At 37.5% G+C, this 16,759-nt stretch overlaps 1 protein-coding gene across 1 annotated transcript in view; it reads right to left on the bottom strand.

Moving 5' to 3' along the window:
* LOC122358351 (thrombospondin type-1 domain-containing protein 7A-like) overlaps window positions 1-16,236 on the bottom strand; it is a 91,274-nt gene extending 75,038 nt beyond the window's left edge. The window contains 3 exon segments of the mRNA XM_043258139.1: window positions 16,083-16,113; window positions 16,115-16,174; window positions 16,177-16,236. Coding sequence (XP_043114074.1) covers window positions 16,083-16,113; window positions 16,115-16,174; window positions 16,177-16,236 — 151 coding nt within the window.
* Window positions 16,237-16,759: the final 523 nt, after the last annotated feature.

Below are 16,759 nucleotides of genomic sequence, written 5' to 3' on the forward strand. Positions count from 1 at the left end.
AACATGTTTTGGTGGTTCTAAAAAAAAAGTGTACATGAAAGTAAAGAACAGGACATTCAGCACAGTCACTGGAGGCAAATGGATATTGCTATGAACTTAACCCAGTTGACAGCCTATGTCTAGACATACATGCTTTCAAAAAATCACATGTTAGTTTCATCTTTTAATAAGAACTCCATTCAAAAACATGTTAACACACCGTCCTCCGTAGCAAGCATTTAAGAGAGGGTGCTTAGTGCTAAAAAAAAATAATATATATATATATATATATATATATATATATATATATATATATATATATATATATATATATATATATATATATATATATATTTTTATTACTTTTTTAAGCACTAAGCACCCTCTCTTAAATGCTATATATATATATATATATATATATATATATATATATATATATATATATATATATATATATATATATATATATATATATAATTCTGACTTTAAATGGATAATTCACCCAAAAATGTAAATTCTGTAATTAATTACTTCCCCTGCCGTATCAAACCCATACAACCATTGTTCATCTTCAGAACTCTTCATTCAGATGTTTGGATTCATTCTGAGAGTTATCTGACCCTCCAATAGACAGCAATGTAAATAACAAGATCAACATCCAAAAACGTAGCAACGAGTCCATCGGGGGTTCAACCATAATTTTACGAAGCTACGAGAATACTTTTTTTAGAACAACAGAGTAATTAATGTCAGAATTTAAATTTTTTTGGGTGAACTATCCCTTTAACACTGAATAATCTAGTATTCCTAGATTCTGAAAATGAATGAACGGTACTTTTTAAATTACTTTTAAAAGCACTGCACATGTTTTCAATCGACAACACATTACCCATTAGCTGATTATTTGTCAGTTGCCTTTTATTTGTGTGAAAATAAACATTATCGTGCATGTGCGAGTCTTATAGCATGTTCAAATGTCCCATGCCGCTGTCTGTGGAATATTAAAACAAAGAATTAGCAAGAGCCTTTATTGAAATATGCATGAACACAGTTGTGCCAGGCTTAATGATGTGTCTGAATTAGCAGGTTGCGGGTCTCATGCAGAGAAGGCGGATCTGAGGGGCTGGGTGAGGAAGACAGTGTGAATGTGAATGAAGGGTGTGGATGAAGAAAGAGAAACAGCCTTTGTGTGAAAAGGCTTCATATTGTTTTAAAAAGCATTTGATTTTATTGTATATCAGCATGTCTCAGATGCTAATGGCCGTTCGCACACTTGGTAATCTGGCTGGATAACAAAACAAAATCATCAAACTAGAAACCGAGATAAACAGTCGCGTCTGACGTCACGCGATTGTTAGGAATGCATTTACTAATGTTTTCTGAAATATATATTAGCGCTTCTAAAATAACATATCTCTCAGCACCCGGCGAGATGACTAGTTTCCAGCGCAGCACTGATGCCATAATCCATAAACACTTCATGAGAGCTTAAATGTGTTTTAGTGAAGGCAGAAGTCAGCACCAGATTGGATTACGGATGGGTGCTGCCTGCAGGTTCATTGCTTTTTTCCCTCCAATGATGACCTACTTTTCCCTGCCTTATGCATGAATCTTTGTTTATTAGGTATTTGCCTGAGGGTGGGGATATATCCTGATTTGTTTATTTTACCTATCCATATCATTAAACAACCCATGAAAAAGGTCTGTAATTGAATGTTTACATCTTGTGTAGATGGTGATCAAAGAACCCAATCAGTATTCAAGTAAAGGTAATCACGTAAATGCAACTGTATCAGATTTAGCAATCTCATGATTATCCACACATGAATGCTTCAGCATATAGAAATGATCTTCACTTTTTCTTGATAAAAGCAACCATTATTTAGAAGTAATTTTAAAGAGAATGCATGTGTACATTTTTCACACATTCGAGTTTTTCATTATTACATTTTATTAATAATGTATTAACCACACAATTACATTTGAGTCTGTACTTGTGTGTACTATAAATATACACACAAGCATGTATATATATATATATATATATATATATATATATATATCACAATACAAGTTTCTTAGCAAGAGTCTTTATTGAAATATGCATGAACACAGTTGTGTTAATGATAATTTAATAATAGTGCTGGAAAACAAATTTTACTAATTACTAATATTTTATTATTTAATAATAATAACAATAACAAACAAATAACTAATCAAATGTTGTTGCTCATAAGTGTATCCTACTACTACTAGTATTTATTATCTCTACAATGCAATACTTACCTAACACTGTAATCACTGTATCTCAATAAAAAGCTAATATTTATTTACTTACAGAAAACGATTTCTTTCAACCAGACTATGAGTCTTTTGTATCCTGGAACTTTTTCACGTTCATTAATCCATTTTTGAAGGAATGGTGCCCCAGATGTCTGCCAACTCCTCATGATGATTTGTCTACCCCTCATAATATTTGTTTAGATGCATTCATTATTTTTGTTATTATTATTTTATTTTTATTTTTTGAAGGACATCTGATTGAGTGTATATTAAAAAATAAAAAAGCAATCCATGCATTTTCTGTAAATATTCAAGTTGTGCATTACATGATAAAGGATACGTTTGAAGATATAAGAAATTTTTTTTTTTTTTTTTTTCAGCGAGCTGGAGATAATTCATGTTGCAAACAGCTGCCGAGAAATCCCTGACATTTTCCTTCCAACTGTTGGTAGATGTCCTTTTTTATTAAAGGGCTATTTGAATAGTAATAATGTAAAAACTGTCATGCATGACAAGACAAATGTTTTTTGTTGTTGTTTTTTTCATCTGATTACCTTATCTCTTCTCACGGTGCATAAAGTGACGGCCTGCTATCTCTATTATTGCCCGAGAGCGCGTTTCCAAGACATCTCTTTTGCATTCAGCCGGAGAGTTTTTTGACATTATCGGGATTCGATGACAAACTCATGCTCTTACAAATTGGTTTTAAAGGGACCACTGTGACAGTCAGAAAATAACCAATGTTAATATTTAATGCTAGAGTGTCATTTCATGTCCTGAAGAGGGAAATAGCTTCAGCGGCCTCAAGTTACAATGGTTCACTGACCCTAATGGAAGTGGCAGACAGAACAATAAAACAAAGAGTATCAAAATGAATAGTCAAGATCACGTTTCAGTATCTCCTCTGGTGAAGCATGCCAACGCAAATAAATAAATAAATAAATCAAGTACATTACATGCGGTTTCTTCTTTTGCAGACAACACACAGTGCCGAGTCCTCTCGCATTTTAAAAAATACAATAGCATATCCTCAATATGCAAATGAGTGCCTCATAATCACCTTGTTTTTGTCTCTCTCTCAATCACTGCTATTCTGTCTTCCAGTTTTTATCTAATTAACATCAACGGGTGCAATTATATGGAATTGAATTGCTTAAGAATTGAATGAAATACAATGCACGGCTAGTAGTATATACTTGTCAGACATTTAATTTCAGAACTAATAGTATCACTGCATCCCTTTGCTCCTGGAACATTTTCCACAGGAACTGTCTCCCATTCAAACACAAGATCATCAGTAAGGCACCATCTATTCAAATACAATACTTGGAAAAGAAAAACATTTTATTTGTTTCAGTCATGATACATAGTCTTCAGTGGTGTATTTTACTTCAGCTGGAGAGGAGGTGGTGTACTGTCATGAACACAGAATCGCTGTGACTGGATGCAATTTATGGTAAAAGCCTCATTGAGATGTGTTCAACTGTACAGCATCACAAGATCAAAGAGCTGAGAGCAGGAGAGAAGAGAGAGAGACTGAATCCCAGCTCTCCTCTGAGGTTTGAAACACACTCACAGTGTGTTGTGCGCATATGGTCATAACTGGGTGATAATTCAATTCTAGTCATGTATTTTTCATTACTGTCGAGAACCTGTGGGGTCTATCCTTAGATTAAAGAGCGCATATGTTAGAGAGCAACTAAACATTCAAATAAGACATTCGTATCGCATGCAATTTGAACCGGACGGTCCAAAAATCATGTTAAGAAGAAAGATATTTTCGTACCATCGACCTATGATTTTGGGTAAAACCATTTCTAAAAACAACATCCTTTAAAAACTTGATGGCAACAACCGAGCACATTCTTCGTGCATAAACAGAGATGGATTTAGCAAAACCTCAAACCACTCACTGTTTGGCTATTTCCAGGCCTGTGCTCAATTTTCCAAGCAAACCAAAATTACCCACAATGCATTAATCGCTCCTCAGAGATGATGGTCACGGTTAGAGGGGGCTGGGATTCAGAGGGAGCTGGTGGTTTAATTTCAGCCAGAGACGAATGAATGACAGCTAAAAATCAAACCCGTCAAGCTCACAGACACCACTCTCAATCTTAATAAGTCATAATATGCTGAGACTGTATGTGCTATTGTGAATAAATAGTGTATTCTGAAACCAGAACTGTAGGCTAATCAATTCAACTACCAATTCTACAACCGCTTCACTTTAGAATAACATCAAACGGGTAGCAGAGGCTTTTTCATACAGCTGACATTTCCTTTGACCTCTCGGAGCAAAGTCACGTGGGTATATAGCGGATGAAGTAGCGTACAGTGGACAAATACGGGAAGCTACACACAGCACAACGCCTTCACAAAAGAATATCAATTATGAGCCAAACAGAAGAATAGCCTTTGTTACCACACAGTCAGCTTCTTAAATGCATCACGTATCAGGCTTAAAGAAGTTAAATATCAGGCTTAAAGAAGTGCAACCGACAACAGATGAATCTGTCAATTCAGCTAGAAAAGTGAAGGAGATAAAGAGAGAGCAATACGTTGGGCAGTGTTTCAACAGTCAGTGTGAAGTGCTTAGTACGCCAGCAAATAAAAACAGAGGAAATAATGGGCACTACTCAAGAGCCAGCTGTGTACCTCATATAAACAAACACACTAAACAAATGACCTCCATTCACAATCATTTAAAATTAGACAGGAGTAGGGGAAGAAAATAATGATTTAGTAAGGAACAAATAAATACTGTTTGGTAACGGTTTGTATTTATTTTTATCTAAACAAATAGACACAAAAAACTGTTCTGTTCTGTTATCATACACTATATATTTTGGCACCATATTGCCACATTACTTATAATTAATATATAATATAAAAATAATATGATTTTAATATAATTTCTTATTAAAAAATATATAACAAGCTTTATTGATATAAGTTTGATATAAAAAGGCAGTGAAGACCACACACAATTATTTTGATAATTTAAATGTATTATATTAAAGATAATGGCTCTATTTTTTTTAAATAAAAAATAAAATGTCTAAATATTTGAATAAAAAAACAAAAAGAAAAACACCATATAAATATGGTGTCACAGAATAAAATTGAGAACAACAAAAATTGCAGTAAAAAATGCATCAGTGTTGATCAATGTATGGAAGAGTTTAACTTTAAAGTGAATAACCTTGTTAGAGTTGCACAGAATAGTCTGTGTCATTCATCAAAGGAAAGATTCAAAGATACTTCTTACAAAGATAATTCAGACGGATTCTTACCTACACACATAAAAGAAAATCCCAACTGCATCTATAGTAGGACACCTGCTGTTCCAGTCAGACTATGAGATGGGTGAATGTGGTGGTAAGAACCAAGGATCAGCTTCTCTCTGCCAGCTGAGTTCTGCTGATGCTGCACAGTCTTTTGCTTATTTCCCTTTTAATGAGGCTGAACTTCAAAGGAGAGAAAAGGACGGCTGATTGAGCTATGGTTCTTTGCTTGTTTGTTTCATGGTTGTTTGACTTTTCCCTTTAAAATTGGCTTTTTTAGGTTCTCCATGGGCTTCTCTGACAATGAGAGATCAGATGTAGTATGTAGACATGTAGACTTCATTTTTCTTGGGCTGTCCGTGCCGTTCCATTAAAATGAAGGACAGCTGGAATTGTAGTCGGTGGCATGGAGAGAACCGAAGGCGAAAAGAAGGGCTGTGTTATTGTGTCCCACTGTAATGAGAGCGGCGAACACTTCATCACTCACGCACCAACTCTCTCGCCGCACTGGATGATGGGTGTTTAGTGAGCGCAGTCCACTTCTCTCTGCTGATTGCTCCATCTATGTACAAAACATTTCTAACAAGCTTCTTTATTATTTTGTCCATGTTCTGTCATGAATGAGTCTGACAGAAATAGCGTTACAATCTCCATCACTGCAAATTTATACATTAGTATTACGCCACAATGTTCTTTTCCAAAAGTGTGTCCATGAACTGTCTGACCTCATTCTTGTTTCAAAGTGCTTCCGTTTATTTATTTCTTTATTTACTTCTTTATTTTATAATTTTTTAAGCAGTAAAATGCAGTGCATGTCATGAAGAGCAATTTGGTCACTCTTTACTTTAAGGTCCAATACCCTTAACTACAACTTTTGCCTCAATAAACTTCTTGCTGCTTATTAATGGGATCATTTGATGTGATTTCAAGTTTTCCTTTCTCAAGCTGTTAGTGCATAGATGAGATCTTACAGACAAAGTTTCAAAACAAAAGAGATGTGTTTTATAAAACGTATGACTAGTCCACGCCCCTTTTCTATGTCACGGTGTGGGTTTATATTCATAACCCCACCCAAAGGTTTACGCAAAGAAAGAAGGCGGAGGTATTATTCTCGCTGTAGTGTTGTTGACAGTGCCATATTCAGGAGATAATGTGTGTCGTTGTGAAAGTGAAACTACTTTGTGCTTCCAAAAGAGTATACAACTAGAAATCAGTGGTTAAGTTATATTTACAACACTGTTTCAGAACTGTTCTACTCAAATATTAGAGTTTGTTCAACACATTTATGGAGGACTCATGCTGGCTGTGCACAGGGACTATAAAGTGAGGCAATTCCAACTCTGCAAGGACAGTATGGTGCTTCTGACTCATAACTGGTGTTATGTTTATGAAGAGCAATGCAACATGATGTGTAAAAATACATTACTAAGACATTATAATCAGTAATTTATGTCCCCACTGGATGCCATCAGTGCCTCATTTGTAATGTTTTTTTTTGTTTTTGTGGCATTGCGCCAGGATACAGCATCATGTTATGGTAAGGGGCATAACATTTCTGTCACATGCTTGAGGCACTCAGCCAATCACAATGCACTGGATATCTGGCCAATCAAAGCACACCTAGATTTTTTAGAATAATGAGCATTATGTGTTTTTTGAACTGCATATACACATTGCATTACACCAAATACATATAATAATGTTCTATTTAGCAACATCATATGACCCCTTTAATATTTAAAGTAGTTGTTAAGTTTAGGTTTTTGGATAGGTTTAGCAGAATGTGTGATTATAAGTACTAATAAATACTATGTTAATATTGACAGTTGGTCCCTATCCTTTTACAGTAAATTTAAATAAAATAAAATAAAATAAATAAACCAGACCAAATCAAACAAAACAAAGGTATTCAAACAGTGTTCATTCCCATCATTCCCAGATAGAATAGATTGTCTTCAGTCATTTGGGGCAAACAAACAAATAAAAATGACAGCTGACAGCACATAAGTGCATGTGTTATTCTTCATCATAAACATGAATCACCTCAAACCAACATTCCATCATCCCATGCCTTATCACATCCTTCAAAACCGTCAAGGCTACAGCTGGCGAGGGGCACTATGTAGTGTGACTTGCATCTATCACACACAAACACCTCCTGAATGCAGAAGATCAGATCTGGAGAGACTCATCCAGTGCTGCTCTTGAGAAATTAGGAGGAGCAGAGCTCAACAACACACAGTTGAGCAATCAAGATCCTGAATGGAATAAAGCCAATATTGCTGCATGCCATGACTGATTATACTTTCGGGAAAAAGAGCGATAACAAAATTCACTCTGCAAATGTAATTCTATAACATCAAATGTCTGACATTTTAGTGTGCATAGTGAAAATCTCAGCAACTGCGACAGCGTGATTGCTTTTTTTTTTTGTTCAAAGAGCATGGGAGAAAATAATGCCAAACAACCGCCTCTGTCGTGTTTGCCTGGACATTCAACAGATAATGAACTACAGTCACTGTACTGACTTTATTTAACAGTCCTCACCATGAACAATCAACTAGGCTGTAAAAATGTATGCAGATTTCCAGGAATGGACGGATGTGCTTAATAACCTTGGTAGAGATACCTCAACCTCAATTCGTATAGCATATACACTGCTTTTTCTTATTAAGACAAGTGTTGACAGAACATAACATCAGATTCCATTAAACCCATTCCATCGCATCTTTGACAACTGACACCAAAACATGTCGCAGTTCAGTAGTTTCTTGGAAACTTTTCCAGACAACATCTGCAGCAAAGCAACATCCAATATGGAATAGAGGGTGACCGCAGAAGGACTGGTGGGGAAATGAAGTGGAAAGGCAGATGTCTGCAGAGGACAGTGAAAAAGTAGGCGATGAACGAGACAGATGGAGAAGGTCCATGGCACTGCCATATAAAGGAACTGACTACACATTTAACAGAGTTATTAGCACAATTGTGTTTTAGACAATAATCAGACCTGTGCCAAACCAATTCCTCTTTATTTTGCTCAGAATCAATGAAAAAAAGTGTTAAAATTGCATATTAAATGTATTATAATAAGCTATTTTCTCAGTTCCAGTGAGGAAGAAATACATCATGTTGTATAGCAATTCCAGTAATCCTCTGAAATGTTTAAATACTGTATCACATTTGGAACCATATAGCAAATATGACAAAAAAGTATCTCCAACTGCAATATGGAGGGATTTGTTGTGCTGACTAGCCTGTTAGGAATGTAGCGAGGCACCTTTCTTCTGCGTGCAAGCCTGTGTACATTTCAACATTTGATGTCAATGCCACAAATTAAATTCAGGTGCTTGCAAACTGGAGAAAGGTACCCTGCTTTGTGCCTGACAAGAGCAATTAGTAGAAACCAAAACTAAAGCCTTCAATATTAGCCATAAAAATAGCTTTTTGCTGGTAGATGCTTTAGAAACACTATAAAATGATCCGATGTACAACTATTCCATGTCAGGAGTGGGAAAACACTCCAGTAAAGCACATTTAACAGGAATATTGTGAGTCATGAATCATCCAAGGGGCTGCTCTGTGTGCTGCCACAGCTGTGGATGAGGCATTGGACATTGTAAACAACCCCAAATAGCATCATACACAATGCTGCATAACTAGATTATGAGAATATTATGGAAACGTCCATGTGTGCCTATGGGAAAATGATACATTACACATACTCATACCATGTATATACATGACCATTTCAAGTGTTATTAGAGGCATAGTGTATTGCAATACAAATACAGTATACATTAAAGGCGCAGTTCAAAAGGCTATAATAACAAATCTTCTTAGGATGCTCTAAATAATGTTTTGAATAACCTAATCTATAATCCATTGAGCATGTATATATGAGTAATGCTGGACTTAAAGCCTTACCATTTAGCATTACAATTCTGTCACCGACAATTTTTCTTTATCTCCTGTACTTTAAATATATCTTTATGTATTTCTTTAAATAATTAATTTTATATTTGATATGCAATATAAACAACATAAACAAAGTGTGTGTGTGGGCTTGGGGGTTGGCATGACATATATAAAGATAAGGAGTTGGTTAGATTACTGTGAAATTCCAATAACTGAACCTTTTGAAGCAATAACATATATTTTCCACCAATTTTCTACCATATTTACTTGTCAAGACACATTCATTTCTCATAACCACTCACATACTGACTGCATTATATGGAGGAGTTTGCATAGTAAATTTGACTGAAGCAATATCATTCACGGTGAAGTATTCTAAACACTTGAAAGCTCTCAAGATCCTCAAGTTGTACTTAAGTATTTTGTTTCAAGCTGATGGGCTCATGTAACCATTTTACATAAATTTCTAATAGAAAGTTTCACTTTTGGGACATTTTCAGCCACTGAATACATAACAAGCAAAGAGGCAAACAAAGTAGGCATACTGTTATGGTGCATTGTGGGAAAACGGAAGTCTGGGGGCAGATCCATCGGGGAGTGTGGCTGAGTGCTCTGTGTAACTATGATGAATTGAGGGTCCCTGGTAACTCACTTACAGTAAGCCCTGCAGACCTGGCCATGAAAAACGACATGGATAAAATGTTCCCTCCCTTTTCAGCAATGTTTGTCTTCTCACTTTTATTTCCCAGAAAATAATCTATTTTAAGCTCCCCAAAGAAGAGCAAACAGAAGAATATCTACTAGGTTATTAAAACATCAAAAAATAAAAAAAATAAAGTGATATGATTTTTTTACATTTATTTATTTATTTATTTATTTATTTATTTATTTATTTATTTATTTATTTTTTAGATTTTACAGAATTTTGGCAGAGATCCACCTGTAAGCACTGGCCACATTTCAACCCCAGCCTTCTGTTAAAGACATGCATTGATTTTTTTTTTTTTATGAAAATAAAATAAAATAATAAAACGTTTCAGCCACTGATGACAACCACTACAACTCGACAACTTAACAAAATTGACAAAACTGAAGAAAAAAATCACTTTTGCAAACAATTAAACTAAATTAGACTAAATTTGCTTTATATATATATATATATATATATATATATATATATATATATATATATATATATATATATATAAAAAAGAAATGTCTCACCTATCCCCACTATAAATAACACATGTGCATGTTAAGCATAAGGGAGGTGAAAATAAGAATGGAGAAGTGAAAAAAGGGAAAAAAGTTGTTGAGTGGGTGGCAGAATAAGTATGAATTTGACTAGTTACCATAGTGGAGAGATGCTAACCTTTCTACATCATCATACTGCTACTTCTGCCAATGTGTTTTGCATGTGATTTTGTTTTCTTCTTTTTTAAATTATGAAGACTTGATTGAGGTTAAAGAAAAAAAACACTTTCAATTGTGTTTAAAGAGTAAAATAAATGTTAATTATGCAGGCCTACACACAAATTTCATTGTTTCATGATGATCAGAATTTTGCCCAGCTGACATTCACACTTTATGCTCACTCACAAGGCAAGGGGCTCTGTAACTTTCAAAATTTTCATATAGTTACCTAGCTTGATACTTTACAGTTCTCAAACTTCCTACAACTCGCCATTCGATCTTAACGCTTCTTGGATTCTAAAAGGTCACATCAGATTACGCTTAGCTGATTAGACAGACAGGAAAGTCCCACTTACACCCAAACTCACTTATTACACTCAGCTTTCGCATCAGACACCCAACAGTGAACCAAATGGAATCAAGTCTTCATTACAAATGTGAATGCGAATCCAAAAAAACAAAACTGCAAAATTACTATAACACAGTTGTGAACACAATATATTATACACAATCACACATTTGGAAATGAGTGTGTCAGCATTCATCCGTTATGATATTTTTGGTCTGCCACTATAATTAAAATCAGTCTAAACCTTGAGGTTACCTATCAGAGATATTATTTTGTTTCTGCTACAGTGCCAACTTGTGCCGCCCATGCCAAAAGCTGCAGGTGTTTCATTGTGTGCGAGACAGCGATCATCTGCGCAAATGTGTTTATCCAAGCGCGCTGTGAAAATTTAGCACACCACCAAAGAATCAACTAAGATGACAAACAGTCTTTTTGTTCTTGTTTATTCGCCATCTTTTACTCCCACCTCCACCAGGTTCTCTCCTATTAGCGTCTGTAGCACAGATCTAGAGCCAGAGCTCAGCTGCTGCATGGCTCAACCTGTCTGCTATTTATATCTCCATCAGAAAAGTCGCTATGCAATAAAGTATGGCACTGCTCAGCTCAGCTCCTTAGGGACAAGCTTGGCACTCAAGAGTGTTTCTAAGACATACAGTAACATAGCAAGGGATGGGAAAGTTAGCAAGTGACATACACACTGTAACTTCTTTCCTCAATAGGAAATGCATTTAGCATATGTATAGGGGTGGGAGAATAAAGACACAAATCGTCTCTTTCGTAGAATTATTCGTAGAAATGCCTTTTATAGGTGGCATTAGACAAGAAGTGTATGACTCAGGTGTTGATTTAAAGCGGTTTAACATAATGACTGCAATCCCTTTGCACGTTTCAGGAAAGCTAAGCGGCCTATTGCAGGAACGTGAGCTGTAGTAAGTGAGTGAGGAGAAAAGCATCAGGAACACATTGTGCTGTTCTGCTAATGTGTTTAGTACTGTCATCAAGTCTGAAATCAAAAGGCAGTTCTCAAATTAATTTTAGAAATCATTATCAGTTTATTTGGTGCTACTCACTATCTAAATAAATGCAATGTCTGAGGAATACAAATTTGTCAGTGGAAAAAAAAAAGCAGAAGCTGCCTTCTCAGCATCTTCTGTCAGAAAGCTGCCTTTAGATATGAAAAAAGGGTTTGCGCCACACACCCAGGTAATTACAAACGCATTTCCTCGCACAAGCAAGCGGCAATCCATTCTTAGCAAACTAATGAGGTGCGCGAGTGCAAGCGTGCATGTGTGAGCAAAAGAAAAGAGAAAGAGAGAAGGGGGCAAGTGGAACAAATCACGCTGTCAGTCTGTCTTTTGTCATCTTTTGGCGAGCACTCATCAGGATTCTCCCCTCGCTCTCCAGGACGAAAGAAGAAGAAAAGAGCAAGAGAGCGCACAGATGCTAAACTAAAGAAACAAATGGCAGCGGGAGGAGATGACCTAGTGCAAACTGCTAGAGCTGAGATCATTGATACGGACAATTAAAGAGGAGAAGCGTTGAAAATGACAAAAACCATAAGACGGCTAAACAGCCATGTGACAAGGCTGTTGTGTGAGGCGGACCATTCTGGGTAGGCGGCACTTGTCAGGCAGGTTGTTGTGAGCAGCTGGACCATACTCAAGTAAAGTACCCAGACAAGCAGCAGCAATTTGGCACTTGATGAATCCGAAAAGTGAATTCCATTTCATCCCTCCTCATAATGGTTGAGCCTAACTCGGCACACAAAATTCATGCTGATGGCTGGGCATAATTACAGCTTCATCGCCTAGGGAATGTTTGCACACTTCCATATGTTTTCCTCCTCTATTTTTCTCCACTATTAGCCATATCAGAGCACACTGAGCCAAGATGCACATGGATGCATTCTCCCCAGGATCCAAGAGCCTAAAGAGAGTCTTGTTGCATAGTCCTCAGGTAGCACATTTGGTATTAAATTCTCACTGCGTTAAAATGTTTGAATTAACCACTTGACACTTAGCCTCCTGCCACCGATAGATCCAGAATGTTCTCCTGCACTGACATGCCCTTCCAAAACCCTTTTAACCTCAGGGTCAAAGGTTGACCTAAAGAAAAGAGTGCTGAAGAAGAAGGTGAAAGGTGCTGAAAGAAGAAAACAGAAGGGTGGACATTAGTGAATGGGGCAGTAAAGGCAGATTCACACATTCTGAGGAAATAAAAGGGCGTCTCATCTGCTGGACTGGATGGGTGGGGTGAATGGGGGAAGGGTCCTAGCGGACTCAATAGCTTCCTCCCACATGTATGCCACTACTAGGCACAATGCTGACCAGGGAGAGAGTTCAACCCTGTCGATTAAGATCAGCGTGTATGTGTTATTTCAGGCAGCTGTAGGGCAGAGAGTGGCCCACATAGAGGCCCTGGAGAGGACGGTCATACAGAGGTAAACCCCTGGAAGAGAAAGCAATGCAGTTAAATCACACGCTAGGCAAAGCAGCATCAAAACTCAAGACTGTTTGCAATAAACTCAACAAAATGAAGTCGTGATCCCAGTATGGACTTCACAGCAATAGTGTTAAAAAGGGGCAGTTTACAGTGTAAAATTGGAAGATACAAGGCAATAAACTGGGCCAGACACTTCCCAGAGTCTTCAAATACAGCCTCACAGCCCTGAAAACAGGGACGTGTAAAAACAAACTGCACTGTCAAATCCTTCAGGACTGAAATAAATTATAGATGATTGACAGCTTGCAGGTTTCACCCACTCTTAGAGTCTAAAATTAAAGAGTCTCATGCTGCTGTGCCTTTCCGAAATGCAACATTTAAATGTGAAATGAGCAGCCTTCTAAGCGACCCAATAGGTTACTGATATGTAAACATGGTGCCGTTATTTGTTGATGTATCACTTTGTAGCCTAGTTTCAATAAAACTTGGGAGTATGTTTTGAGTAAAGAAAGTTACAGTGTGTTGTCAAGGTACATATCTCAAAACATTAAAAATCTGGTTAAATATGAAATCATCTTTTGTATAATAATAAAAGTGACAAAAGTGCTGCCACCACCCTTCTCTTTCTAGGACCATTCAAGGAACTACAGAATATGTTTTTCCTACAATAAACTCTCTGCTGACTGGTGAACATCAGCCTCTGTACTGATGCACACTGCCAGGGCCATTTGTCATAGCCACAAAATTTATTGTGCTCTCATCAAAAAAAAGGATTTGTTCCCATGTGAGTCCTGTAGATAGACTAACACTGTTGTACAAGTCTCTTCTCGCTTCTCCCCTTGTGTACCTACATATCAAAACACGAAAAATACTGAGTGAATAATAGGAAAACTGGAAGCAAAGAAAAACAACAAGGGGAGGAGATGGGTGCTTTCACAAAAGCTTGCTTGAGGATTGCTTAACAGGACTTGCTTGGGATTCTGAGGTCAAGCACTTTGCAAACACTCGGGGTTGAGTTTTAGGACTTACTATGTGTGTATTTATGGGAAATGCGAAAGCAAGGCTCTGCTGTATGTAGGTTAACTTGCTTCAGCCAATCTGCTTGTCCTGCCTCACCCCATAGTTAATCTCCTGCACTCAGTCACAGTAGTGGGGGCAGGATACTGCACTGCGCTAACATGATATTCCAAGTACCACCAAAACACTACACTAAACAAGTAGATCAATGTGAAGAGATACTGGGATAAAAGTAACATTCACTTTTGCCAGAAAGAAAAGACATAAAAATATACATCCTCTCATTAAACCCTCACATAATTTGAGTGATATTATTTGACTCATATAAAAAGCAGATGTTATATATAGTGTGTTTTTTAAATAATCTACACCCATTTCTTGGATCTATGGATCTATTGAAGACCTAGATCTCCTGATTTGCACACATTGATCAGACTCCTTCTGAGTTAGACCAAATAGTTCAGAATTCACCATTGATCGTGCGGGATCACAATTCTTTCCAGCCGTGAAGCTGTGCATTGATCAACTCCAGCAGGACACCAGTGGCCCCATTGCACCCTCTTCATTGATCCAAAGATTCACCATTCATTCCCGCCTGAGACCCTGGTCAAATGACCCATTGATCTGTGCCCAGACCAGAGGAATCATTTCAGTATTCCAGTCCTATCCCACCCCATCCCATCATATATCCAAAACAGACTCACCCCCCTTCAGCCTATTCCAACCCCCAACTTCCACTGCTGTTGATGTCCCATACATGACAAATCTACATCCTGATAGCATCCAAAAAGCACAGCGCTGAGAAAAAAGACACCTGCTCTACATTCCACCAAACACATATTTTTACCAGAGCATGACTCTGCAGGTACTTAAAATGGTACATTTTCAATATTCACCTACCAAACCTTGTGGAAAAGGAATTCCCAAGGCATCATATTTGTCATTTGACCATGCTGTTTTTGGAAAGCTTATCCATGGCGATGTAATTATTGTACAATCACACTAATCAAGTTCAAGCTTTTTTAAAGAATCCACCATACCTCTTATCTTGCAGGATGTGCTATGGGGCTACACATTTCATAAAAGTGTGGTGATTTACCAGCAAATCGAAGACCATCCTACACATTCTGAAAAATATCAAGCAATCTTCAGCAACAGCACATAAGTGCATTTATTTCTAAAATGTCTTTAGCTTCGAATACACAAAAACATATAACTACCACTGCCTATTAAAAAAGCAACCTCCAATAAATGTACTTCCACCTGGGACAATCTAATTTTGAGTCAGCATCAATTTCGAATCACATGCCTGTCTCTGGAGCATAACAGAACACACTCAAAAACCAAATAACATTTAGTGATTTTCAGTACAGACTTGTGATTAGATAAAAAAGCAATACCTGTTTGCCAGATGTAGGTGGGTTTTGTGCTTGGCGACTGTTTGAGTCTGGACATCCCAAAGCCCAAAAAAGAGCAGAGCTACTCTGAAGGTGGGGTGGCAAGAGACCCTGCTGAAGTGCCCCTTCCTCCTGCTGCCCTGCTGGTCAGCCCCATGGCTTTAGCCCGGCCAGATAAAATCCACGCGGCTCAAGTCTGGCCAAACAGACCCTTTGATACACACACAGCAGCAGGAGTATGCACGAGAAGATGCGGCACAGGGGAAAGTGTTGCCTGCTGTTGTCCCTCTCACTCTTCACATGCCTTGTGGTTCACTCCAGGAAGGAGTAATCCACTTGTCTGTGTCTTTTCTCCACTAACTCCTCTATTTTCCCCTCCACTTTATTTCTTCTTCTCCTGTGTTCTCTGGGTCAGTGGAGAAGAATGAGGTCTAGTGGAGGAGAAAAAAATAAAAGCCAGAGGAACAATAGATCCCTCTGGCTCCAGCGGCGCTCTCTTGTCACGACTCCACTGCGTCCTGGCTCAGCCTGGCTGATACTGCACCTCCATTCCCCCCTCCTCTCTCGCTCAAGCGCTCACTCCAAACTGTCTCGCTCTCCTTCTACTAATAATCCAGCATCCACCTGCAATCACTCTCTGTTATCACTTTGCCCTCTATCAAGGTTGCACTATTCTTCCT

The sequence above is a fragment of the Puntigrus tetrazona genome, chromosome 15 (assembly GCF_018831695.1).
Source record: "Puntigrus tetrazona isolate hp1 chromosome 15, ASM1883169v1, whole genome shotgun sequence".
Lineage (NCBI taxonomy): Eukaryota > Metazoa > Chordata > Actinopteri > Cypriniformes > Cyprinidae > Puntigrus > Puntigrus tetrazona.